The 27,846-nt window shown below is 41.1% G+C and overlaps 2 protein-coding genes across 4 annotated transcripts in view; both read right to left on the bottom strand.

Annotated features, from left to right (window-relative positions):
- The window catches only part of pcxb (pyruvate carboxylase b), a 309,723-nt gene extending 309,032 nt beyond the window's left edge, over nt 1-691 (bottom strand). The window contains exon 1 of the mRNA XM_030722659.1: nt 236-691. Coding sequence (XP_030578519.1) covers nt 236-237 — 2 coding nt within the window. The 5' untranslated portion in view covers nt 238-691. The remainder of the gene's footprint in view (nt 1-235) is intronic.
- A 5,567-nt stretch (nt 692-6,258) lies between these two features.
- Nucleotides 6,259-26,686, bottom strand: LOC115775196 (uncharacterized). Of its 3 annotated transcripts, XM_030722748.1 has the most exons (12): nt 26,533-26,686; nt 26,197-26,271; nt 12,604-14,024; nt 11,263-11,510; nt 9,897-10,102; nt 9,542-9,702; nt 9,218-9,321; nt 9,065-9,125; nt 8,309-8,397; nt 7,625-7,747; nt 7,205-7,305; nt 6,259-7,065 (listed from the first exon to the last, which is right to left on the bottom strand). In XM_030722748.1, the coding sequence occupies exons 3-12, from the start codon at nt 13,994-13,996 to the stop codon at nt 6,537-6,539; spliced, it is 3,015 nt and encodes a 1,004-aa protein (XP_030578608.1). In that variant the 5' UTR covers nt 13,997-14,024; nt 26,197-26,271; nt 26,533-26,686; the 3' UTR covers nt 6,259-6,536. The 3 variants fall into 3 exon arrangements, with proteins under 3 accessions (XP_030578608.1, XP_030578609.1, XP_030578607.1); XM_030722749.1 differs by lacking the exons at nt 26,197-26,271; nt 26,533-26,686 and adding an exon at nt 24,897-24,987; XM_030722747.1 differs by lacking the exons at nt 26,197-26,271; nt 26,533-26,686 and adding an exon at nt 15,107-15,239.
- Between the last annotated feature and the right edge of the window lie 1,160 nt (nt 26,687-27,846).

Raw genomic sequence — 27,846 nt, 5'->3', positions numbered from 1 at the left:
ACACGCTGCAAATGTCCCTGTGTGACAACTGTGCAGCTATAACCGTGGTATTAACCACACTTGCAGTACGTCACCACGTCGGCAGCAAGACACGCTCAAGTGACTTTAATCACTGTGCCATTCAGTCACTCTGGATCAATCTTTAGTCAAATGCAACAAATACACACAAGACTCATTCATACCCACACCCACTTCTCTCTCACACACACGCGCGCGTTAATCCAACAGTACTCACATGTTGGCGTTTTGTCGGTGTCAGTAAAATGATGTGAATCCGCTGCTGAGTAACTGGACTCCAACTGTAAACAGTCGACTCTCAGAGAGTGTTTATAAGTGTGCGTCTGCCTCTTTGCGTGCTATCCTCACTCACAGACTTTCAGACACACTGCTGCTGCTTGCTGCTTGGAGGAGGAAGAGAGTGAGCAGAGATATGGGTTTGTGTGCGCATGCACGCACACACACACACACACACTCGCACCACGCATGCACAGGTACACGCAAACACACAGAGTCACTTTGGGACGGCCGAGCGGGGGCTCAAAGCTTTGACACACACACTCTCACGCACACACAAGGGCTCTCATGTGCAGTCAGTAAGCTAGGGCTCTGAAGCTAGTTGCTAACTACAGCTAACGTAGCTAGCAGCTGGCACCGTCCGTCTCCAACTGGCGGATGTAGGAGTCTGCTACTGCGCCTGCCTCCCGTGTCAGGATCCCTCTCTCTCCCATAAGCTTTCATCCCTCTCTCTCATGACGCAACCAGGCGCGCCCCCCTCCGCTCTCAGCCAATCACAGGAGAGGACATGACAGCGCGCAGCGAGCGGCAGCGTTTAAAGAGCTCACATCAGCCCCCCCCCCCCCCCCCCCCCCCCCCCCACACACACACACACACACACACACACACACACACACACACACACACGAGGCTGCGTAATTGCAGCGCAACACTTCAATAATAGCGACCCTCTCAGTGTTATTTACCATGATCAACCCTTACAACTCATAAACTCAGGGAAAGCACAGGTAAAAGGAAAGGAGCCTATGCTGCCAGAGGTTTCTATTACAGGGAGAATTACAAGGAGTAACAGATTAACTAAAATCCTGAAAAATCAAAGTCTCCTTTTTTTTTCCCACTTCAAAATGTTGTTACGTTGTCTTAACACAGTAATGTAAAATAACTGTGCAAGATATTGAAAGCTGAGGTTATCCTGAAAAAAGATGGTAAAAGCAATGCCTCATAGTATGATTTCTGACTCTATTACAGCCAAAATTACAAAAAAAAAAATAATAAGCCCAGGCGTTCTGTATGATACTTGGGTGATAAAGGGTTAAAACTGACACAAACTTTTTTAATAATCCATGAAAGCAGTATATATATATATATATGCTTTTGACATATGCAGAGGAGTGATAGTGGATATACTGGGCAAAGGAAATATATTGGGAAAACATGGAGCTGTCAGGCAGGAGGGAAAAGAGGAATACCACAGAGAAAATGAATGGATGTAGTGAAGGAGACCATGCAGAGGGTTGCTATGACAGAGGAGGATGCTGGGATAGGGTGAGACGGCGGCAGATGATCCTCTGTGGCAAACCTTAAAGGGAAGCAGCGCCAAAAGAAGAAGAGTAGCAACAACCTGGTAAACATAGCTTTAAGCAATTTAAGAGCTCACAGATTAAATGAGGCAACAGGGAGAAGGATCTTATGAATAATAAAAATGTAATCAGGGTCATCATTTACTGTGATGTAGATTTTTTTTTTTTTTTTTTAATTTTCTGCTCAAAAACCTAAAGGCTTTCATCTGCACATTTGGGTTTAGAAGTTTAAAAGTTGTTACCTGTGTGAAGAATAAAAAAGAAAATGCCAAAAAAAAAAAAAGTGATCTTTTATTTTCTAAGTGTTTGTTTCAGGGGCACGTGCAAGTTTTGAATGTTCTTTCTGCAGCAGCTGCGCAGCAAGAACTGTTTTTGACAAAGCAAATGTAAAAGGTGATTATGTTTTTTCAGCAAAGACACGTGCCATTCAAAAATCTGCTTTATAATCACACTCTCAATAAAAAGAAACGGCAAATGCTCTCTGTCTTTCTGAACTGCTGCTTAACAACTCAGCAGAGACAACTAAACTTATTGCCAGACAGCTGTCCTCAGATACTTCTACAATTAGTATGAAAGCATATGTGAAATGAAACACAAAGTATGACTTTCGCTGCACTTTGCCATTAAATTTGTTCGCTTTTTAGTTTAACTTATATCGTTACCTGAATAACCGGTGTGCATCTGAGTTGAGTAAAACGCTGGGTGACATGAAAGAGCTCTGAAGACGAGTGAAAGGAGGGAATTACTGAATTGGGAAAGACCTGAAAAGGATAGGATTTGATTACAGCCTCTCATAATGGTTCTTTGTACTCCTGCTTTGCAAACTGGCCAATAGACTAGTACAATAGACTGCCTTATCTCAAGAATCATGTAATACACACAGACAGCTGTGAGGAAAAATGTAGTATTTAGGCAGTGACACCTTTTTTTTTTGCAGTTTGGTCTCTGTACGGCACCACAATGGATTCTAAACCAAAAAAAATCAAGATGCGATTGAAGTGTAGACGTTCAGCTTTAATTCAAGGGGTTTAACAAAACCACTGCATTAACTGTTTAGGAAATTAAAAACATTATTATACACGATCCCCATTTTCATTGGCTTAAAAGTAACGAGACCAACCCGAGTGTCCTTAAACGTGGATCCTAATGTAAAACATGCTAAAACCTTTTTTTTTTTTGTAATTATTTTTGTGATATTCTGATGACAACAAACATATCAACAATTGCTTCAAGCTAAAAAATCAGAATAAAATATCAGTTTCATAATGATTTCTTCAAAGAAAAGTCTGCATAATTTGTAGGATTTTCCATGCCCGTCTGCATTTACATGCATTGATGTGAGGGCAGAAGTTGAGACACACACACACACAAAGACGCAATTACATACGTGTTTGTTTTTCAACATTTGTTTGTTCTGTTATCAGTCCCAGATAACAGAGTCTGTGTCAGTGACATTCCTGACAGGCTCAACCAGAGTTATGACAGGGTAAAGGCCTGCATTAAGACAGGAATTCCCACTCACAGATCATCTTTTATTTGTCTGGCCCATATTTATTTTTTTTCCATTGTGCTACTCTGTCTTCCCTCTCTGCTGGATATTGGACCAACCACAGCGAGCCAGAGTGTAACAGCACCAGCGCTGGTGTAGCTAGGCCACGCTGTGTCCAGCCAAAAGAATGTTTATGGGCTCCTTTAACTAAATAACAGACTCTAACAGTTTCTTTTTTTATCATCTTGTGTACTTGTGAGCTTGCATAAATGTCAGAGAACAGTTGAAGAGCTGCAGGATTTATTATCCAAGTGATCTTTTACCCCCGGGTGGGCAGTCAGCACACTTTGCTCGCAAATGTTCATTTTGCTACTTGTTCCTGAATGAAGGAAAACCTCAATTATTCACAGCGACTAAAACAAACAAAGATAAAGCAGTAAAGATTAAAGTAAGATATGTTAAACATTTATCAGTGTGTAACTATGCCATGTCAGCTGAGGGTACTGCCCACTGTTTCAGTGCGGGGCAGAGAGGCCTTAGGAGAAAAAGCTTATTACCTAACAGAGTCCCCGTTCCAACTGTGTCAGTGACAGATTCTCAGATTCATTTAAACCTTTGTTCTCATATATATTCATGCGCTCATGAGTCCAGTGTAAGGGCAAAGGTTACATGAGCTGTCACAGCAATTTAAAATCACTTTAAAAGTGCCTTCTTGTTGATCGGCTTCTCTAAAATTTCTGCGCACTCCTGGCCTCTCACTGATTTCCTGCCGTTGCACGTGTAGTCTGGTATTATTTAAGATTACTTCTACAATTTTGCTTTTCTCAGTATTGGATCTTTAATGTAGCTATCACATTTTCTTTCGTTTCTCTTTTGGCTGTCATTTTTATTTCTGACTGTCACCTTGATTGTCAAAAATAAAAGCTCTGAAGTTTTAGTGCTAAGACATTTCCATGATGCCTGTCACAACAGTGAACTGTTTCTATTTACTGTTACCATTCCGGCCTGGGAAGAATAGGAGCGCAGCACAAGAGAGAAAGTTGGAGTGGTTGGGATGTGGTGGGGGCTGCTTGCTATGAATAGGTGAATGGACGCTGCTCAGAAACTTCTCCCACTTCTCTCTCCCCATTGGTCTGCTCCCCTTTTCCCCCATTATCTCCAGCCTGTGCTCCGTCTCTCTTACTTTCTCTTACTTTGAAAAAGGCAGACAATAATCTCTGTTGTCTCTTTTATTTTTCTCCTTAACTAAAGGCTCAGTTAGTCTCTCCTGCTCAATATGAACCCGTTCAATAGGATAAATAGGGTGATAGTGCTTGTCATATTTCTAGCACATGAAAATGCTTTGTCTTTGCAGGAGGATGTGGGCACAGGATCATGAAGAGAGACCCCTGCTTAATCATATGTATTAAACAGACACAGCTCACACTCTAAAGTAGAGGTGTGAGGTACGGTGCTAGACAGGGGCTAAAAAGAAAGAAAGCAGACAAAAAGCAGACAAACTGTGTCAGGTATGGTAGACGTATGTACGGTGGTGGAGGGTTTCACTTCAGAGGCCATTGTTAACTATTATCAGGGGCAAAAACAGGGTCAAGTCTGCAAAGCACGAACAAAGATGCAAAAAAATTCCATACAAGAAATTCAACAGAACCGAGTCCCCGCTCACACCTGGTGAACCTAGGAGGACTCAATTTTATATGCATGGACAAACAAACATAGATCCTCTGTAAATACCTTGATGGTAGTTGCTCTCATTAGGATAGAGCCCAAGCCACTGGGTAGTATAAAGTATGAAGCTGAGCCAGCCACTTGCAGAATAAACATGAGGACAAAGAATAAAAGTATGAAAATCAGCTTTTTCCAAGTTGTCGTTTTGTGTGTTTTTTTCACAAAGATATCCTTGGATGGAAAAAGGTTTTTCTTTGGGTTTTCTCATTTAAATATTATTGAAATCATTTTTGGTGACCTGCCAAACACCAGCCGTCACACAGTGTCTCTTTTTCTGTCGTTTTCTATGGATCCATGCACTCTCTCACACACACACACACACACACACACAGACAGACACACACAGAGTCATTATAGTTAACCATCAACAGGTCAATTCTGCACACTCAGACAGCTGTAAGAGAGAAAGCAGTCTCTTAAGGTCAATATTAGCCCATTATGGTGTTATATCAAAACCTTTCAGCATGCTGTGTGTGTGTTTGTGTGTGTGCGTGCATTTCCATCACTGTGGTCATGTTCACAAAGGTCTGCTTTTACAAAGCCCTGCTTCAATTTTAAACCTTACAATCTAAGACATTTTGGAAATAAGGGAACATTTAGCTAACTGTGAACCAAGGAAACATGTCATCAATTAGCTGAAGAGGTCAATGCATCTTCAACATCTTCTTCATTTATATTCTGTTAAAGTGGCAGATGCTTGTCTTAAATATGGCCAAAAATGCAAATTAGGTAGTGAGTGCCTGAATAAGTAATCCATATGAGTCACAAGTTCAGGTTTAGACTTCTCTAAAACAAAGCAGCAAACGTGGAGGCTAAAAACAAAAAGTACAAAATGCAGAAGTGCCGAAATTGCAGTTCCTCAAATGATCACTTGAGGATGGCTCCAAGAGTGAGTCAATCAATGTTAAATGCCCAGCTTTGTAGCCTTAAAAGGCATTTTTACAGACTGGTATTTAAAAAAAAAAAAAAGGTTTTACCCTCTATGGACAGTTTTCCAGGGTTAATTGATTTTTTTTTGTATTTTACATTTGGTCACTGCTGTTAGGAGTGTGGTCCTAACAGCAGATCCCCGGCTGCTCCCGTCTGCATGCCAAAGCATCCTTGGACAAGATGCTGAACTCTAAGTTTCTCTAGATGCATTAATCATAGTGTGAATGTTAGCTAAAAAGCACTTAGACGTAGAAAAGCGCTACATAAGAAGCAGCCCATTTGCCATTTACCTGCTGTTTATGTGGGGCAGCCAATCAGATCTAAAGATCAGGTCTAAAGAGAGGCGCAAATCAGCTTAACAGCTTGTTTCAGGCAGTGGCTGAACTGAGTAGCTGCACCGAGGCCCGGTACGAGAAAATTAAGGACTGTTCTGAACTGTGAATCATGCAAAGCTACTACTGTAGAACAGAAGAATAAAAAAATTGGCCCTTAAAAAAACTGTTTTGTTTATTCCACGTAAACAAGCTCAGAAACATCAAAAACAATCATCAGGTTGAAACCTTTGGTCAAATATCAAATGCTTATCAAACAATTAAATATGTAACACATTTAAGTACATCATTTACAACAAAAACATCTTTTTAAAAAATGTTTAATACTGTTTAGCTGCTGCCTGCTGTTTATGTGGGGCAGCCAAAAGTACTGATGTTTGAATAAAACACGAGTTTGAATAAAAAAACACAGTTTGAACAGGTTTCAGACCTCTGTGGTGGTAATGCTTGTGGGACAGTTGACCACTACTGCCAGTTAGCTGTCTGTTTCCCCCCTACTGTCCCAGCTCCCACATCCTCCTTCCCCTCTGTGTTGCAGTAGAAGGCACTTGGCTCCGGAGGATGTCCAAAGGAGCCCCATGACTGGTGGAAGGGTAACACAGTGGTGGACTCTCTTTGATTCGAGTCATTGCCATTAATACTGGCGATCCCGTGAGTGTCTGGAGGAGCAATGTTGCTATATGATGCAACCGTGCTGGGATCTAGGACATTAGCATTGCTAGGAACACCCGAGTTGCCGCTGGTCACAGAATTGCGGACGCTGTCTGCAATACTGTTGCTGCTCGTTCCAGCAAAATCAGAGGAGGAAAATGCTGGACCTGGAGCCTGGGCCGGGAGCAGATTACTGGCTGGGGTGGGCATGAGGTTGGTGGGACGACTGAGGGCGAGACGCTGGGTGAGGAGCTGGTGCTGCAGCCGCCTGTCGGTCCAGTCCTCCTGAGGCTGGCGATGGATCTTCATGTGAGCGTTGCGAGACTTGATTTTGTAGAACATTCTGGAGCAGAGGAGGAGGGGAGAGAGAGAGGGAATTTAAAAGAAAGCTTGAAAATGAAAACCATCTGTTTGTTTGCCCTGAAGTCAAACACAAAGAAGTCTTGTTGTGATCTTCTTTTCACATGACTAGTGCAACTCACTTGCCACACAGCTTGCAGGGGAAGAAGCTGGCCAATGAGGGTACAGGAACAGCCCCCTCCAGAGCAAACTGTTTGTCCACTGGCTGACAGATGGGCCTCACCTAGAAAACAGGACCACTTATAAGCTAGCATTCTGTGACTGACATGCTGAGCTGCATTCCACACTAATCATGTGAAGCATAAAAAAAAACCAACTAGTCCAAATACCCATTATTATTTCTTTTGAAAAGCTCAGTATGCTTTTAGTTTCTATTTTATAATATGGGAGTAGACAAACCACCACAGGAACTAACAACAGAAAAAAAGAGCAAACAGAAGAAACACCAACACAACAGAGTCCTTGTATTACACAACAACTTGACAAAAGGCACAAAGAATTTAACTTTAAGTTCCTCGCAGCTTCTTTTAGATGTTTCTTACACTTTTCTGCTGCTCCAGCTCTGCATCTCTCCCCTCCTCCTCCTTTTGTTTCTTCTGCTTGTCCTGCAGTTTTTTACTCAGGTAGTAAAACTCCACACACTGACGCGCTGTCTTGGTCCTCACCTGGAACACACACACACACACACACGATTGATTTATTGCCAAATAATGTATATGTTACACCATGTCACAGCAATATAAAATCAGTGTATGTGTGTGCTATATATATATATGGTTAGTTCATATGGAACTAACCATGTTTCAAGTAACAGGTAAATTTCTGTTCTTGTGAATCAAGCTGCAACATGCACTTGGCTCTCCGGTGGCTGAGGTGTTGATCGGCTTCTCTAAGCCAGTTGTGCACAAACAAATTGCAGGGTAAGCAATTCGATCCTTGAAGTGCCAAAATGCCTTTGGGGAAGACATTGCACTTGGGTAATATGCATGGCGAAACACCAAAAAACTGAACAGGTACAGGCAGGAAAATACAGCTTCACCTTAATACAGTGATCCACTGTGAAAACAGAACACTTTCCCTCGTGATGCAGTGGTCATGTTCTGTTTGCTATTCTGTGTGTTGAGCTGACCCACAAAATGATTACTTTTTTTCTCCGTAAACCGCTGGCTGACCATGCATGACTACAGTGTTTCATCACGATGCTTAAACAACAACGGCTGCTTTACCATTTTCTGTATGAGTGAAAAGTCTTTTCCACAAGACCCAAGAGCTTCACTGAAGAGCGTCCTTTCAGTATCGGTCCAAAAATCACAGCCTACGCAGAGCAAGAGAGTGGGAGGGGAGAAGAGATGAGGTGCATGAGACACAAAGGAAATACTACAAGGTCACTGAAAACTGCATTGCTCATTGCACTAAACAATGCAGCCAAATGTAGTAACTTGACAGTGAAAAAAAGAATAGATGGAAGAGTAAGTCTGAGGGCTTTCTCTGTGAATGGTCCCGTCTGCATTAGCAATGCCACTTGCAAGACATATATAATGTTGTCAGTGAATGGATTAAAGCTTTAGAGGGGGTCCTGGATCATGACAGTGAGCTGAGATATGTAGTAAACACTGCTAAGCTGTTTTCAGAGGACCTATGTATCTCTATATAGAGGAATACATGTGTACTACTATTGAGAACAATGTGGTTCTTAGAGGATTTAAAAGCACCAGGCAGGGAGGAGGGGTTGTGGCATGCTGAAAGCGGCAGGCCGGTTAGGCTTCTACAATGCCTTCTATTGTACGTACAGTGAGAATGGGTCCACCTCTGCTGTCTCACATTGCTTAGTGTTTTAGAGAAACACAAGAGATAAACTTCTTTGATTGCTACACATTTTAGCAATCAAGTTTTTCTGGGAAGTGATTTTACTCTGGATAACTAGTCAAACTCAAACTAAAAAGTTTGACTTGCAGCTGCGTTAGACTGAGGTCAAAGGTTACCTGAGTAGTGGTAGTCTCCTGCTGGTGACGGCTGTGAGAACAACAGCATTTCCAGTGTAGCCTGCACAGGAAGGAGGGATGGAAGATGGAAAGAACATAAAATGAGGGATACAATATGTACAAGAAAGAAAGAAAGAAAGACTTCCTTCTTACCATTGTGTCTCCCTGACAAGTGTGCAGACAGTGCAGAGCCAGCTCGGCGTTACTGCCTCCCCCTGGTAGGCAGCTGGAACTGCACATTGACAGCATCTTCTCCACTGAGCATAAACACAGATAAACCATGTAAAGTTTCATCAGTTAGTATAACAGACAATCAGTTTATTATAGAGACAATTAAATACTCGACTCACTCATATCAACTTGCTATAGTTTCAGCCCTGACATTTTAATTCGCTATAATGTTGAAGATCAGAGAATTCACCCACATTTGAACGTATAGTCACTGTGAGCCGGACTGTATTTTGGTATGCTGTTTACCTTGACCTGGTAAGCCACCAGCTTCTTCTTTTTTGTCCAGTGGTTTCCAGAGCAGCTGTTCCTTAAGGGAGCCTTCCTCTGGTAGCCACTGCCCTGACTGCCTCCCATCAGCAAAGCATGGAGGAAGATTTGCCTGGAAATCTGGACCCACATTGACAAATCTGGAAGCAGGAGAACAAAAAGAGAAACAAACTGAGAATAAATATAAACACCTAAATGTCCATCGATGGGTTAGTGCTCTAATTATGTATTACTGTTGACCTTCAGCCAACATCACACTGGTATTTAGCCAACAGCGCAGTCACAATTGCTGTGCTACTGTCACTACTCTTCTGAAATGCAGCACTTTACTTACGATAACACGCTGCACTCCTCCTCCTCCTCTCCGCATGCTGTTTCTTCCTCTCTGTGATGGAGACATGAAATGGAGGAGAAGAGCCCGGTTCCTCTGCGGGCCGGATTGAGGAGTGGATGAGGAGTGTAGCGGCCCCTCTTCTGTCCTCTGTAGGAGTGAAGTAGGCTGGGGAAGGGCCTTCCAGTGTAGACTGGAGTGTCTTGTTGCTTCAAAAACAACAAGAAATAAATTAGACTGCTATCCTTCTGTATTCTGGATTAATATACAGTCAACAGTAGTACAATTGAAGCCATAAAAGCACAATAATCTAAGATTTTTCTGGGGATACTTTAGAAGCATCTGCACAGTGGTCTAACTGACACAAATTCAGAGGTAGGTCCCACGCCACATTTATGTACTCATGTATGCTAGCTGGGGTTACAGATCTTGTACAGCACTTTGGTCAACGTCGTTGTTTTAAATGTGCTTTATAAATAAACTTGACTTGACTTGACTTGACTCTTGTGTTGCCGAGCCAAGTTTGAAGGCAGCAGGAGCAGCAGCAGCCTACTTTAACTCAAAGCTATCACCATTTCCAAGTCTGCCTCATTTGCACAGTTTATCTGCTCAACATGTCTAAAAATAAAAACCCAGACTAAGGCTGTGGTTTTAGAAACAGTAATGCAGTTGGAGCTAACGTAATTTCTTGACAAACAAGCATTTAGGCATCCGCCCACTTTGACTGCGACGCCTCGCCAGCTGTAGCGAGTCTCGCCTGCCTCCTCGCTTAACCAAGCTCCTGAGTTTGGCTGCTGGAAGAGTTAACGGTGACAGCAGCACGACAGCGAAAAACGTGTCTATAAAAATCAGTTGTCGTTCCTGAAGAACAACTTGTAAAGCAGGGAGCTATCTATGTTTTTACACTTTTTACATATATGTTTTATTTTAGTTGCACATCTCCAGTAATGAATCGGTCATTGTGTGCCTGAATACTCTAGTCTTCTTCAAACATGCTTCAAAGCCTGCTATAAAACAAATTTATTTTAATTAACCTTTCAAATTTTAGCATGTAAATGTTCTCATGAGCCTAATGATTTACTCATAAACCAACGTAATGGATGCATCTCAACATAGCTAAAATTATACATGGCTAATTTGGTTATCCGTCACCTGTAGGTTTATTTTGTTATGTAATCCCACAACCTGAGAACCTGATTAGCCTTGATGATGACCAAAGCTGGACCTCACTGTCCTGGATACGTAAAGACAAAACTGCCGTTGTTGTCTCAAACCCAGCAAATGGAACTAAACAGTTTCCCCCAAATATCAATCAGCACCTTTAAAATTTCTCAAATTGTTTCATGCGGTGGCAACAAGTGTAACGTACCTGCAGGTGCGACTGGTTCAGACTGGCTGGTCCGTTCTTTACTTTCTGGGCAACGACATGAGGATTTGACTTTTCTGATGTCTCGTGATGTTCCCCAGAGAGATGATGGGGATGAGAGGGGAGATGGAAAGAGGCATTGGGTGATGGACCACCGGAGGAGCAGACGGCTCTGGGTGGGTGAAGGGATGAACAATGGGAAGTGGGAGTAAGGACGGTTGATTCAGGAGACTGAAGACTGTTGCGTACAGCTAGAAAAACATAATCAGGAGGAAGAAATTAGTAAAAGGAGTGCTTTATAATTAACTGGTTTGTCTGTCTAATTCAGTGGCAACAGACGTGGACAAAAAAAATAATCAAAAAGTCATTATTATCTGCGCACTTAAGCAAAGCGAGTAGATAACAATGAAGTTCTTCTGTTATGTAAAAGAAAAACAGATCGATTTTTGTGGAAACCTGCGTTTGAACTCTGCTCGTTGTGAATTCTCAAATGATGTCTGAAAAACGTTTGTTACAAATGGTTTTGGTTGTGAAAATGCAAAAAGTGAAACTTTAATTTGCATAAGGGAAATGGGAAACTTGACACGCACACCCACAAAAACCCACATGTCCCGTAAATTTACATGTGGGCATTAACCTGTGGTTTTTGATAAGTGGGGAAAATAAAGGTAATTAAAGGGGACGCGACATGGGAAAAACAAACAATTCACTAATTACTTAGATTTGGGTAATTTTTTTTTACATTACAAATTTAGATTTATCTAAAAATGCAACGACTTACATACTTTTTTCCACAACGTAAGTCAGGACATGATATGAAGCCAGGTTAAAAGTTCTTGTTTCATTTTGTTGTCATATTAGATTCAAAGGTATTTACTAAGGGGATTTTTGGAAATCTCATCAATCAGTAAATCAGTACTACAGTAATACTGTCAGCAGGCTGCCACTTCGGAGGATTCAAGTTCTGCTGAAAAAAATTAATTTTGAGAAAATGGCCTTTAAAGATATCACCAAAAAGTAGTATTTAAAGGTAAAGCAGCAGATAACGCCATAAAACAGTTTTTGTTTTCTAAAATTTAATGTTTATACTAATCAGAATTATCTCATTTAATATGCACTAATCTGCACAAATGTCCATTAGAACAAGTGTAGGAAAATAAATAGCTAAATACGTATTTTGGATATTTTTTTTTTTTTTTACTCTAAAAGTTTTAAAAAAAGGGAAATAGACCAAAATCAGGGAAAAAAGCTGTTCTTTCTCACACAGGCAGACAAGCTGTAATACATAGATTATATCAGTCTTCTTACTTCATTCTTTCAATGAAAAAATATGCTATACGTTACCTGTCATATCGCCATAGTCGTCACCAAGGGAGGATCTATCAGTGTTGCCAGGGTCACTGGATGGCTGTGGAAAGCTGTGAGGCAGCAGTGGAAACTTCCATATCATCCCAGAGGAGTGGACAGAAGGTACAGATGAAATGCGGGGGGCAAAAAACTGGAGCATACCAAGTGATTCCCCCGCCTGGGAGAGAGACTGTCCGGTGCCCCCATATGCACTGGGGGAGTCCATTTTGGAGGGCGAGTGGGAAGGAGGAGGTAAAGGTGTGGGAGGAGGGCTAAGAACAGAAGACATGAGGTGAGAGGATGTGGGAGGAGACGGGAAAGATGGAAAAGAGGAGGAGTGAGCGGGGGAAGAAGAGGAGGAAGAAGGAGGCAGGTAGGAGTCTGAGTCAAAAGCACAGCTTTGCCTTGACTTGACCAATCCTGAGGTTTCTCCTCTCCCTACACCAAATTCCCAGATTTGTCCAGTGGCGTCTCCACTGGGAATCAGAGGAAATCTTCTCTTTCGCTGGGAGAGAAAGGCCTCAGAGAAAGAGTCTAGTTTCTGAGTGTATGTCCTGCTGTTGATGCCAATAAGTGATCTCTGCGGGAGACACCCGGAGGCCAACGTGTGGTTGACTGCTGCCGCTCTCCACCTCGATTCTCCCTGACTCGAGGGAGACACATTAAGCCAAGCTCCCTCAGCCTCTGCCGACTGAAAGTGCTCCTCACCTGAGCAACAACTGGACTCGTAATTTTCGTCTCTTCCCAAATAATTCTCACAATACTCCACACTGCTGTCATTAAAGCTGACCGCACCGATTCTGTTATAAGAGGCGGTTTGTTTAGAAAAGTGGCTAATGTTAGCCTCCCTGTTATAAACTGTGTCACTTTTAGCCTCACTCTTTACATGAGCATAATTATTACAGGTTGCTCTGACTCTACGCCTTGCTCCCTCCTCACTGGAACAGTTTATTGTGTAAAAAACATCGTTTGTGTTACCGTAGCAGTCACCTTTCCCATTGGCAGAGCTTTCACAACTCTCCTTATCCTCCCAGACTTCTTTTTTGCCACATTTTTGCCACCAAGACTCGTCAAAATGGCCACCTAAGTCGCTATCTCCTTCAAGATGGCCTCCAAAACTAGCAGCTCCGTCCAAACTGCTAGCACTTGTGCTCAGGAACCCTCTGTCGCCCCCAGTACTCGTCTTCCTCGTCGCAGAGGAGGTGTTCGATGTCAGGAATGAAGTAGTGGATTCTTCCCCCCTACACTCATACTGCTCCAGGGGATCCTGGCCAGGCTGAGATGACAGATATCCCACTTCGGAGCCTTGACAGCTGGGAAAGGTAAGAGAAAAGGATGGGCGATGGCGGTTGAGGTTGGAGAAAGACTGTGTGGATGAACGATCCTCCATGATGGCCCTCTGGATTTTGCTAGAGTGCCTGAAGGTGACAGAAACAGAGCGTAAGCATGGAAACTTTAATTAGCATTTGGACCATTATCTGGCCAAAACATAGTGCCTTCACAATAAATATAAATATATTTACAAAGTTTAAAAGCTGTGATTAATGTATGAGTGAGACCTATCTCAGCTATCCCATACCACACATTTTGAGGTTATACTTCGATCAAAATATAACATAGCTAAACACTATAGTTGCACATTTTCTTTTTACTATCAAAATTAAGTAATTAAGCAGCATTTACATAGCTGGGTCATTCAAACTGGCCCACAGACACACAAATGCATAATTTGAGTAACCACAGCATCAAGCTAGCATTGCCTGATAATTTATTTTTTAATAACCGTTTCTAAAATTATGCATCATGAATCAATAAATGTAGTCTCAGTTCATGGCACCAACTGCTGCAGGTCCAAATGATTGTTGCTTTCTTTTTCTTTTTTTTTTCCATTTTAGCATTCACATTCCCATTGAGCTTTTAAGCCAACACAGAATCTCGATCGATCGATTCCACCTGAAAGGCGAGGAGCAGATCATCGATGTGATAACAGATGCCCGCAACAAAGAAATCTGCACGAACACTCGCAAAAAGCAGAGACGCGACTAGAGAGAGAGAGAGAGTCACTTTGCTAGCAAACGATAGAAAGGATAGAAAAGAAAATGTGCCTTCAGTTTCACGGCAGTCGTTTTTCTTTCTGTGACTGTGGCTCACATAGTCGAAGTCAAAGTGAACTTTATTCTCATTCAGGCTGTACAGCAGGGAGCGCACAGCTGAATGAGATTGCGTTTCCCAAGCTCCAATGTGCAAAATCTAACAAGACAAAAAAATAAAAAATAGCAAATACTTTTTATACTTTCCAAGTACAGGTATTTACACACTGCATTAAATCTTTAAGTCTTCACTGGTTTTGCTTCTTTCTTTCTTGAAACCACATTCTGCTCTAAATAGGACACTGAGTGAGTCAGACAGAGAAAGAACCAAGTAAGATGAGATGAAGAGACAAATACACTGTATACGTATTGAGGGTTTTTTTTGTTGGTTTTTTGTTGGTTTTTTTTACCAGTCTTTGGCGCTTAATTTCCTTTTCAGATAAGTTTGTCTTCTGTTGTTCATGTTTTTGGATTCTTATTGCTCTTCTGATTGTTGTCATCATCCTTTCTGCCTCTCCGCCGTCTCGGCTGCTCGTCTAATTATTTCCCCTTTTAGATTTTCAACCTCTCACACAGTCCTTCCTACTTCTCTCTCTCTCTCTATCTCACTCCTTTTTGTGCATCCTTAGACAGTAGACACACACGCACACACACACGCACACACACACGCACTTGAAGCAAAACGGACACACAAAATCACCTGCATCATATACACTGTCCGTTTTACAGAGACACACTCATTTAGCCACTTACTCACTGAAACAGATGTACACACACACACACACACTTGCGCACCCAGACACACACACACACACACACACGGACTCTGACTTTCACACTCACACACACACTTGCAGGTGTCAAAGAGGACCAGCGGGGTAGTGATGTTGCCTCTCTGCCTTTTCGTCGTCGTCGTGGTAACCACATCCTGAGGAAACAAACGCTGACGGATCTCCCTCCTTTCAGCTATCTTTATCTCTCTGCCCCCCTCCTCCATCTCTCTGTCTCTCTTTCCGTCTCCTCACCCGGCCTTATCTCTTTGTTTCTCTTTTTCTCACCGAGCGCCCAGCTTTGGTGTCTCTCATGCTGTCTTTCTTCTTTCCTCTTCTTTTTTAATCTCTACCTTTTCCTTTCTTTCTGTCCCTTCATCTCTTATCAGTTTTTTTTTTTTAGTGTCCCGCCAAGATTAGAGAGGAAAACACACAGATGTGTTTAAAAGCAATAAATTGCAGAATCTGGAGTTATAGTATATAGTTTTTAATTATATATATATGGTCGCTACATGGGCTGCATTTCTAGGCCTCAGTAAATAACTTTGACCAAGTAACATGTACTAAAAGTCATTGTGTGTTTCTTTCCGGTACACATGGTGTGTGTCTGAATATGTGGATATAAATGCATTGTGTAGTTACATTACATTTTGTAAGTGTGCGTGTGTGTGTGTGTGTGTGTGTGTGTGATAGAGAAAGCATGCGTGTGCAGAGGCGGTAACATAGATGTTTACCAGATCAAGATTCTCCGGCTGAGTCAGCTGACAGGAAGTGAGAGAGAATGAAACAGGAAGGAAGACAGCGACAAACGATGAGGTTCAGGGAACCCTCTAAACACTCTGCAGCCCCACCCACTCACCCACCCACTTGCTAGCCACACACACACACACACGCACACGTGCGCACACACACACACACACACACACACACACACACACACACACACATAGCATACACTTTTAATTGCTAATCTGTCATTTTCTACCTGTGTCATGTAGTTGCCTTAAAACACCTACTCACAACCTCAAACACAACCACCAACTGGTCCGCAATTCTTTGACACACACACACACACACACACCCACACACACACACACACACACACACACACACACACACACACACACACACACGGCCATATTAATACAGACGAGACCATGAGTGACTCAAGTCCTTAAATACATTACAGTAAATTCAAAATTGGTTTTCTGTGTCACTGCCCAGGCTCTAAATTTACTCTATGTGAAAACAGTATTGACAGGTGGTGCTAAGATATAAATAAAATACTCTCTGACTAGTATGAAGGACAATATATATATAAATCTCACCAGATGAAATTTGTGGAGGGAAAAATACAGTTACAATCAGAAATAAAATTTATGGAATATATTTATCTATATATATTAAGTGCTGAGCTAAAATATGCTGTTCATTTAAAATGTTGTGCTTATTTGAGTTAACAGCCAAACTGACCAGGAGACGTGCTTTCCAACCCTCCAATCATGCGGAAGAAAACCCGATGGATTCCTTCTTCGCTCTAAATGATGTACTTCACCCACACAAAATAAATAAAATCCATATCTGCAACACATGCTCGAGTGTGCAAAACACACACACACGGGATCACAAATCTGTGAATGACAGTTGTTTCCTCTTTTGTAAAATATCTGAATATGTCCTGGGAGATGTGGGTGATTTGTAATGAATTAAGAACAGTTTGTGAGCAGTGCGTGGAATCACTGTTTGTGTTGTTTATGATCCAACAATCCAGCAAAAATCAAAATCAGTGTGTGTGTGCGTGTAGGTGTGTAGGTTAATGCTGAGGTCACTTAAACAGTGTGACTACATCTCACTCTTGGAAACCTCAGCATTAACATGCATACTAGATAGTGTGGTGACTACTCAATCATTGTCTGACAGATCAACCTCAACATTAGCATATATAATAACTCATTTTTTAATTGCTATATATCACAAAGTATTCTTTCAAGGCTCCACGGTGGGCCGAGTGAAGAATTTCATCAGCTTGATTTGATTAGCGATGTACTTTGTCCGTGTCTGTAACTGCAGTGAGACATCGCTTCATTGTTGCGCCTGTTTTTCTTTTAATCGTTTATCAGTTGTTGTTTTTTTTTTTTATCTTTATCTTTGAAGACTTTGAACCAGATGCCGTACAGTGGGCTGATAACTGGCACGGAGATTCTCCAGTGTTTACTAAGTTCATCTGATTTCTTACACTTTTACAATGAATGGGAATCACCGCAGTGCTTCTGAAGTTCTTGAGCTCTCACCGAACATTAATGCTACAGCCAGCATAAAAATACAGTTATATTCCATCATGCATTTCAGGAGTTTAAAAAAAGGGCAGTAAACTAAAAACACTGCAAAAATATGTATGCCATGACTATATAAAATACTTTTTTATTATTATTTTTCACCAAGTTTAGTTCTGTGCCTCACTAAGGCATCAAGTTCAGTGCTTAAAAACCTTAAACGATGTAAAGATCCTTTAAATAAAGAGGCTTCCTGTGTTCTTGTCTGAATCAGATGCAAACATGAAGCAAGCATCTGCATAAATTTGCTTTTCTGTGCACAAAATACCTTGAGAAAACAGCCGAATTAAAAAAAAAAAGTGTGAATGAAAGAATGTGAAAGGACAGAAGGGGAGTGCGGAGGAGGCTGTACGGGGGAGACGTTTTTCTAGTTTTCTCTTGAATTCACCATGAAAACCTGCGGGAGCAGAGGAGGGGGAAAGAGTCGAGCACTTCTGGACTTTTTTTTTTTTCTCCGAGTTGTATCTCCGTCTGTCTTCCGTCACTTAAAAAAAGAGCGATGACTGGCGGGAAGAGAGGAACGGAATGGATTAGAGAACCTGAAACAAACACGAAGCAGACTGTTTTACTAAAATATGGCTTTTGAACACATCGCTCTTCTGTGCCACTACGAGAAAAGCCCAAGGCCACCTTAAAAGCAATACTGTGTATCTAATAAACTGAAAACACATAAGTGAAACTGTCACCGAACTGCTCAACATACAAGAAGCAGGTGTGACAGATTGTTTTTCAAAACAGGAACACATTCCTTCATTATGTTTTTCATACAAAGAATATAATGAGATGCGCAGAAAGTGTCTCGGAAAAACCAGAAAGTACTCTCCAGAAAGTGTAACTCTTATCCTTTCTTTAATGATTCAGAAATAACCATAAGCGTCTGCAACACTGTGCATTAGACTTCTGTAACAACAAGCTGGTGACAGAAAGCTTTTTTTAATATCGGCTGCACATTGCATAACATTTACACTTGAACCAGAGCAGTGACTTTCTGATCACTGATTTTATGGCCGTACCTTTGGAACGATTTTAATCGTATACTAGTGCAGAAACATCAGATGTTTACAGCTTCGGTTGAAATGTAAAGTGAGTGGAAGGAAAGTTCTAAAACCACTACAGTGAAATTCAATGTATTTTAAGCAAAAACGTCTAAGGCTGGAAATATGGCATATTTTCCTCTTAATGCATTAGTCATCCCCCCCTGATGCTCATAGAAAAGAAAACAAAAAACTGGAAAAAAAAAAAAAAGAGCTCATTACTTAAAAACAAGATCACAAGGCACAACAGAAAATGTTCAGAGATCCCACTCTGTGCAAATGTACTTGTGGTACTAGAAACTTCTTTCATGTAAAATTTGTGATTCTTCCTCTTCTTCACAAGTTAACGGCCTAAAAGAAACTGTAAGTTTTTGGCGTAGTATAAAAGCGCCAAGATTTTTCATTTAAAACAGGATTCATAGACTATCACTGTCTAAAAACTGGTCAGAAAATCTCCCATTGAAATGGTTCAACCTTTCTGAAGCTATGAAAGTTATGAAGTTTGGTTTGTCAGATGAAAGCGTTTTTCTACACGATATTTAAACTTCAAGTTTTATGCTGCATCGCGTTTTATGCACATTAGTGCAACTTTACAGCAATGCCCATGAATGCCGAGCTCAAATATGCTGAAAAGTAATATATGTAATACTGCAGATACAATACGCTCCTAATCATATAACCATTTAAAGTCTTATCCCCACACGTGGACATTGGACAAAATATCCAACGAGAGGCCATTCTGCAACACGAGCTGCAACATCTGCTAACAACTTGGCGTTCTGAGTCAGTATTTAATAGTCTTTTCTACTTTTGTGACACGAGTTCTCAGTACTCTCAAACTGGACCACACCCACCTTCAACAGGGCCCTCGCTTTGACCTCAGAGTTTAGTACCTGTAAAGTTTAGTAACTTCGTTTTGCACTGCTGCGACACTGTAGCGTTGACAAAATACGTCAATAGAGAAGACACAGAGACACCTGTGAAAGTACTCACAAGCGGCTTTGTGGTAGTTCCTGCTACAGGCGACGTCTCTAGGATTACATGACACACAGAGTCACAGGGTAAAAAAAAAACGGGACCAGCTACACTATCACAGCTGGTAACAATCATGACTCAAACTTATTAAGCATTTAGGCGCAAAGCACTCAATTTTAAATTACTTCCTTTTAAATAAAGGTGACAGGGCTTAAGAAGGATTAATGCAATTTCATCTTCCTTTTCTTCATCCCCTTAACCCATAACCTAAGGAGTTAAAGCTGTTTCACAATCATAGACACTGTTTACTGACGGGCTTTAATTTAAATGTCTCATCATAGTCATACTATTTAATCAATCAAAATAGTCCATTCTGAATACAGTTCTGCAAGGAAACAACCTGTTTCACGAGCCTGGCTATTACTGCTAATTACAGGGCATTTAAAACCAAATACATAAAGTGAAACAATGTATCTTTAATTTTGTTGTTGCATATGCAGTTCTCACACAGTCGGTTTCACAAGCCTAACCGGGACACCTCAACAGCTGTGTGGGAAATTTCATTAAAAGTCAAAGATCTCTGATCGATGAGCTTGCCTTTACGGCGCCATCAAGATTTGGGTCAGAGAGATCGACCCGTCTTCGGCTAATGGATGCGCAGACACTCGGTAATGAGGCACTCAAGTTCCCGTTCTCTTAATGGTGTCTGCCTTTAACATCAACTTTTGATTTTTGTGCTATTCTCTGTCAGCTGGATTGTAGCAGTAGAGATCAATGTGTCTCTGCAGCCTACAGCTAAATAGCTAAAACAGGCTAAATGGGAAGGCCAAAAATTTTCAAGAGCCTAAATTCAAATGTGGACCAAATCTAAATTTTCAAAAGGCCACATATGGCCCATTTGCCTTAGGTTTGACAAATGTTGGTTAAAAAAAGTTATTTTTTTCTTTGTATTCGCACAGCTTTACAAATGTAATGTCAATTTGAAAAAAGCTGGGATCGGTGAATAGTGGATACTTGGGGAAAGTATGGACATACAATAAGGTGGAACTTACACATTAATTGCTGAAAATGTGAGGGAAAGGTCGGGACGTTGCCCAATTTTTAAATATTTTTTTTCTCAAATGCAGCACTCGGCTAGATATTCCCATGGGCCGTGCAGGTGGCGGGACGACCACTCGGCAGCTGTAAACTCACTGGACCGTCACCAGCGCTGTTCTCAAATTGGCGCGATCGGACATCGGACAGATTCTGCTGTTTAATGTCTGATCCGACTGCAGTTGGATCCTCCGGGAATTCTCTAGAAAAGTTTGTGTGCGAAAATGGCTTCAGTGTCCTTATCACAGGCAAGAGTGAGATCTGACACACACACACACACAAAAAAGACAAATATGCCATTTTTACATCCTCTAATTAAACCAGTCACTCAGCATTAATCCTACCGAACCCCTTCAAAAAAAATGCAACGGCAACTATGCCAAATTTGATCCGACCAGTGTGTGTGTGTGTGTGTGTGTGTGTGTGTGTGTGTGTGGGTATAAAATGCCTGTAGCGATTGTGTCTTAATACCAGGTACAGCCTGGTCCCTGTAAACAATCCTCCAGGATACTGCTAAGCTATCACAGATCTCTCACTCTATCAAAATTGATTTTCAGTTCTAAAAATGGAATAAAATATTTAATGAAATATCTTTAATTCACCTCTCCTAAATATATTATTACTACATATTACTATATTATTACTATTATTACCACATATGACTGAGGTTTACATAAAAAGAAAAACTGGAAGTCTGTAATAACGTCAAAAGTGCCGAATCACACAATTTTTTAGTAATATGGGAATTTATAACCGCCAGGAAACAGGAAACAAAACACAGATCATAATAGTTTTTAAGAGGTGTTATGACTATCATAAACCAACATGTTATTAGACTACTTACAAAGTTTGCCTGATGTACTAACGAATTGTAAGTGCAACCACACTGTAACTCCGATGAGAAGAGTTGCTGATGATTATCAGCTAGGCCACTGGAAACTGGTCAGAAGCAGTGGTTAGAGAGTAACTGGTGCATTCATATTAGATAACATCAGCTATGAGGGAGTCAAAGCACCTTGTGCTTGCATCTACCTACGTGCTGTACCTACGTCTGTTGGTAATGGCATTGATGTATTTCATTGTTCTTGAATGATTTGCTTCTTATCCTCATTCCGCACCTCTTTAGCATTCCCGACACCTGTTTTACACTTGACAGTGACTTTGATATCTCCATGAAAACAACCCCACCAAAAATCATCAGTGCCTTTAGGCAAATTACAAAACTAAATGAGAGAGGAATATCTGGAGCACCTGGAATGCGTCATGTCTTGTTTTTTTTACAACATTAATGTACAAGCTAAGAATTTTTCGCAATAAAGCATGAGAATCCTTAAAGTGAAAACGCGTCTCACCAAATTATTTTCAAGTATAAAACAGAATAATAAATTGCAGCATCTGCCACCTGCCTCATAAGTCCTGCAGCAGGTTTGCAGTTAAAGAAATATTCTAATTTGATAACTTGACTGTTACTTGCATGTGGTCCTTTCGCCGATATATATTCACACAGCACATTATTCTGTGCCTTTTAGCGCTTTCCAACTATCAGAACTCACACTCGCATGCAACTGCGATAGTTGGGGGTTCAGTATCTTGCGCATTTCAACATTTGAACCAGAGGAGCCAGCGACTGACCCGCTGACCCTCTGATCAGTAGAGGACCTGTTCCACCTCTTTTGTCACGTGCCACTCAAATTTACAAATGGGTTACTATGTGCAAAGTACCAATCAGGATACGAGAAAAGAGGCGATGATCATCAGACTCCTTAAAGCCAACTGTTAGAACGCAGCACAAATCTGCGTAGACCAATTATCCTGTGAGGTAGACCGTAAGGGAGGGCACCACAGCAACTGAGAGGGAGATGCAGGTTTCCATGGTTGAGAAGGGAGACACTCGACTTACAAAAACTGCCTTCCGGATGCTTCGCCTGCCACAGCTTTATGGCAAAGTGAAAACCGCTGTCGAAAAAATCACATGGCATGTAAGAACACGTGTGGGAAATAAAGTGAAAGAAGATTCAGTGACTGAAAAAAAAAATTGGGGGCTTCTTGGCCGTCCAACTAAAATCTACGGCGAATGCAGTAAAAACACAACGTTCCTACCCGGAACAGCAGCAGCATGGCGTTTTTGTTTTTTTTTGGGAGGGTGACTCTGCTGCAGCAGGTATTGGAAAGCATGTGGTAGTTGAGGGGGAAATAAATGAAGCAAAAAAAAAAAAATAAAAAATGCACTACATGATAAAAAAAAAAAAGTCAGTGTAGGGCAGAGGCCAAGTCCAAGAATGTCTAAAATGTGCAGCAAGATTGAAAGGTACTGTTCATCCACAGGCCCCAAGCAACCTAACAAAGACACTTCTGCAGAGACGACCGGGACAAGACTGCATTAAAATGCTTACAGCCGGCAGAGAACGATTTACAAAGACTTGAAAGCCCGTAATTGTACTGCATTCAAACACATTCAAACGACAGTGAACTCTTACGCAATAATTTTGTGAGTCTTTTAGTCTGCTAAGAAGCGTTGAATACCTACTGTGGCCTGAACCTGTGTGAACAAATGATAGGATTTTAGTGGAAATCCTTCTTGACTGTTGCATCTTATGTCTGTGGGTAAAACTAACATGCACTGCAGCTTCTTTGGCTTCCTTAATTTCACCTCCTCTTCTAGATAGAGTGTAGAAGGCCAGAAGAATATTAGTTAAGTCATTTAAAGACAATAACTTTACACAACTGTGGTTCTTCAGCTGCTGCTTTGAAAGCCGAGCAGTGGAAGCGTTGTGTTTGTATGTATTTTGTAATTCGGGCCGGCGTTGACACAGGCGCTGAAGCCTTACTTCCTAACTTAAAAAAACACAAGAGGCAGTTGTTGCCCTCGTTCTGCCTGCAGATGTCAAAGAAGGTCACAAAAGCGAAGGAAGACAAAAATAGCAGCAACAAGGAAAACTCTTCATCTAAAGTTTTGTCCACCTCATTTAAACGATGAACATTACAAACATATTTCTAAAGCAGCACCACTGCACCGCAAATCCACGACGACAACGAGGTCGGATCAACAGCACGGTGTTAGCAGTTTCAGCAAAAGTTGCTGGAAAATTAACAGCTGGCTAACAGTTGATTGTCACAATTATCCAATCATGTAACATTCAAGGAATACTTCAAAATGCATCCAGCTGTTCACCTGATTGCTCCCCCACACTCTAATAAAGTTAATGCATAACTGGTCAGGACTAAATAGAGGCCCAGATTTATCAAGTCATGAACTCTTTACAATGTTCACAATGAACAAAGTCAAGCTTGTGGTTTTAAGCCTCTGTCTATAAGAGCATGCTTGGTGTAAACACCGGCATGTTGTGGCTAACAACACTGAAATGCTACAAGTAATGTTGAGACGCAGCATTATGCGCTTGAAAAAAAAAAAAGACTCTTCTTACTTTCCAAAGCATTTACTGCGCGTCGGCTTACCGCTCAGACTTTTGGGATATTTTAGTGGACGCATAAAAGTGATGCTTTTATTAAAAGAGCTTGACAGTTTGTTTGTTTTTTGTCCAAGTAATTTAGAAGAAGGAGGTGCATTTGCATATTTAGGTCATCACTCCTAAGTGTAAGAACTGTACAAATATATTATGAATCGCTTTTATTATCAATTTGCAGCCGTTTGTTTATATAAAATGCATGTTCTTGCAAATATATACCCTTTTGTTCAGGAAGGCAGGTTTGAATTTGGATTGAGCTAATCTACAAATATTTAATCTTTTTTTTTTTTTTTTTAAAGGAGCACACTGAATGTAAATGTGACTAAATTCAAAGTAACTGTTAAATGATGCCAATAATATAGCCATAAGCATGCACAGGTGGACTGTATGCTAACAGTGCTAATGGGTTGGGTCCCTGAGTTTAGTTCAAGTTTCTCTAAATGTATTCTGAAAAAGGTGCTGCCTTTCAGTGTCTTGTTTAAACAAATAAAAGCACTGAAAAGCAGAATAAAAACTGGCCTCTTACCTGTTAAGTTGTCATCACGAGGAGAGATGTGCCAGTGAAACGCATGTGTGTATGGTCTGCTGGTAGGTAGGTAGACATGTGTGTGAGAAAAGGGGTGGAGAGTGAAATGGTGAGCAAGAGAGAGACGTAGTTTCACCAAAGATGATCGGCCCTGTCGCTCTCTCAGTCTTTGATCAACCTTGTCATAACGCCACTGTGTGTGTGTGTGTGTGTGTGTGTGCGCGTGTGTGTGTGTGTGTGTGCGCTACAAGCTGTGTCATACTGATGCTGGAAAGAAAAGAAAAAACACCCCGGTGTGTGGCTTAAACCTCACACAAATACATACATACATCTGCACACTTTCAGTTTGAGTGGGTGTTTTTTTTCTCCTCTCTCATCCCTCATTTTCTCTTATGGTCTTCTTTTTGGGCTGTTTGTTTTCACACACACACACACACCCTCCAAACACAAGTAGCCCAGAGAAATCCAAATGCACTAAATAATAATCAACTTTCAAATACTGCAGTCTGATAGAAAGCCCGGGTCCGATCACTGGGTGGTCAAAGTATTCGCCACAAAGATAGACTATATTGTGCTTTTTGTGTTTTCTCAAAAAAAGGAAGTTCAAATCAGTGTTGTTATGGGGTTCAGTCTGAGCAAAAGGGAAAGTTAAATACATCTGAAGAAACATGCTTGTTTGTTCTCTTGCCATCAGTTAGAGAGAAGCTCTCACACACATTTATGATGAATGAGTGTGTAGAGCCAGCAGTCCGGGACCTCTGCTGGAGCCTAGACAAGCAAAATCTGCTCACTGGCACCTCTGAAGATAACAAATTTAATGTGGCTACTTTAATAAATACACCAAAAAAAAAAATAAATAGAGTAAGGGTTATAAAGTAGTCTGGCCGATAAACTTCCATGAAACTGTAACTTCTGCCGGTCATAAATAACAATTTACCTATAAAATATTACATTTTACTATTTCATTTTGTATTACTCCAACTTTTTTTTTTCAAGCCCCCGTGTAACCACCTTTGACATCATTTTTTTAAAGCATAAAATCAAGTGTGAGAAGCTGAAAATGATTAGACGTGACAAAAACACTGTTCACGTGCAGCTCGATGAGCTAAATTACAGCTAACAGGCTATGCTGCTAGCTTCAGATAAAGTCAAGCTAGGATTTTTTGTTTGTTTGTTTTGTTTAGTTTTTATCTGAGCTAACAGTGATATTTTTCGTAAAGTTTCTTAGTCTCACAGAAGCAAACACGCACACTTCTTTGAAGAGAAATGCAGATTTAGAGCTTTTTTGACTTGCACATACCGTGTTCAGGCTTCGAGGCCACACAGGGTGAAGGGTGTCAGCAGGAGAGGGGGGATGCTCGGACTGGGATCAAATCTGACTCAGAGAAGAAACAAAAGACAAGGAAAGCATGGAAACAAGTGAATAGCAGAGAGCCTCCAAATATTTGCAAATGGGGACAAGGAAACATGCTGTTAGCAAGTTTTGTTAGCTTAATAGAGATTTTCTATTTTAAGCTAACTGGCTGCTAGCTTTAGCTTCACATTAATCTGCAAATAGGTTTAATATCAGTCTTTTTTTTTTTAAACAATTAATCTGCTTTAGAAAAAGAAAATACATATGTTGAAATACACTCACCGGCCACTTCATTAGGTACATGGGTTCCTGCTCCTCAACAAATATCTAATGACATGAGGGCAGCTCAATGCACTTAGGGATGTAGACATGTTGAAGACCGCTTCAAATCGAGCATCAGATTGAGGAAGAAAGGTGATTTAAGGCACTTTTAACATGGCACGGTTGTTGGTAAAAGAGGCTAGTCTGAGTATTTCAGAAACTGCTTATCTACTGGGATTTTCCCACACAACCATCTCTAGGGTTTACAGAGTTCTCTGGGAGGAAAATGCCTCGTTGATGTCAGAGGTCGGAGGAGAGCGGCCAGACTGCCGACACAAAAGCGACGGTAACTCAGAAAATACTCATTACAGCTAAGGTGTGCAGAAGAGCATCTCTGAACAGACAGCACATCAAACCTTGAACCAGATGGGAAGACCAGCAGAAGGCCACACCAGGTGGCACGCCCGTCAGCTGGATCTCAGTCCAATGGAGCACCTTTGGGATGTAGTGGAACAGGAGATTGGTATTATGGAAGGAGACAAATCTGCAGCCGCTGTGTGGCATTATGGCTCAAAGTCATCTTTTTTGCTTGATTTTTTAAATCTGTGCCATGAAGTTCTGAAGGCCAAAGGGGGGCCCAACCCGTACTTGCAAGTTGTACCTTATCAAGTGGCTGGTGAATGTATGTATTTGTGCTTTACTGAGCTGTATTTTTCACATATTTTTCCGTAGCAACCATAAATTGATTAAGAACATTAATTCCTTCCAGGGTGAAGAGTACAAAATATTTAGTAAGTGTTAACAAATGCATTAAACCCTATAATGAATTTACTGTATTGTAGTAAGCTACTATAGGAATGTGAAACATGTGGCCAGAGGACCAGAACCGCCCACCGAAGGGTCATATTCAGCCCACTGGATGGCTTTGAAAAGTGCCAGATTGGAGTGATGCCAGCCTTACTAACACCAGTTAAAACTTCTGGAAAATGTAAAGTATTACTAGAGCAAAATAAGATGAGTCAGAAAGACTATTATCGTGCAGCTATCTAAAACTGTAGGTGCGTAGGTTCTGCACCTTTCCACTGCGATCTGTAATGCATATCTGATAAGAGTAGAAACTTGAAAATAAGTTGAAAAACTGAAATATTTTGAAGAGGTCATTCATCATGTGTGTAAATGGATGAATCATTAAATGAGAAAAATGATTTAATACCTTTGATTACCTGGCAGTTTTTTGTTGTTTTTTTTTTTTTAAGGCAGTGGGACAAAGGGTGTCTTTCAGTTGGCTTTACAGCTTCAGCTTTTTCAAAATCTTTGCAGTTGACAGGTCAGTGT

Source organism: Archocentrus centrarchus (genome assembly GCF_007364275.1).
Source record: "Archocentrus centrarchus isolate MPI-CPG fArcCen1 chromosome 18 unlocalized genomic scaffold, fArcCen1 scaffold_23_ctg1, whole genome shotgun sequence".
Taxonomy (NCBI): domain Eukaryota; kingdom Metazoa; phylum Chordata; class Actinopteri; order Cichliformes; family Cichlidae; genus Archocentrus; species Archocentrus centrarchus.
Note: the sequence above shows the minus strand (reverse complement) of the source record. Positions and strands in the feature narration are given on the sequence as shown.

Coding starts and splice junctions, on each gene's coding strand:
- LOC115775196 (XM_030722747.1), bottom strand. CDS start 15,159: ATGAACAACAGAAGACAAACTTATCTGAAAAGGAAATTAAGCGCCAAA. Junction 7,748..8,308: donor TTTCACTCATACAGAAAATG/GTAAAGCAGCCG, acceptor TGTGTGTTCCAG/GTGAGGACCAAGACAGCGCG. Junction 7,306..7,624: donor AGCTGGAGCAGCAGAAAAGT/GTAAGAAACATC, acceptor CCTGTTTTCTAG/GTGAGGCCCATCTGTCAGCC.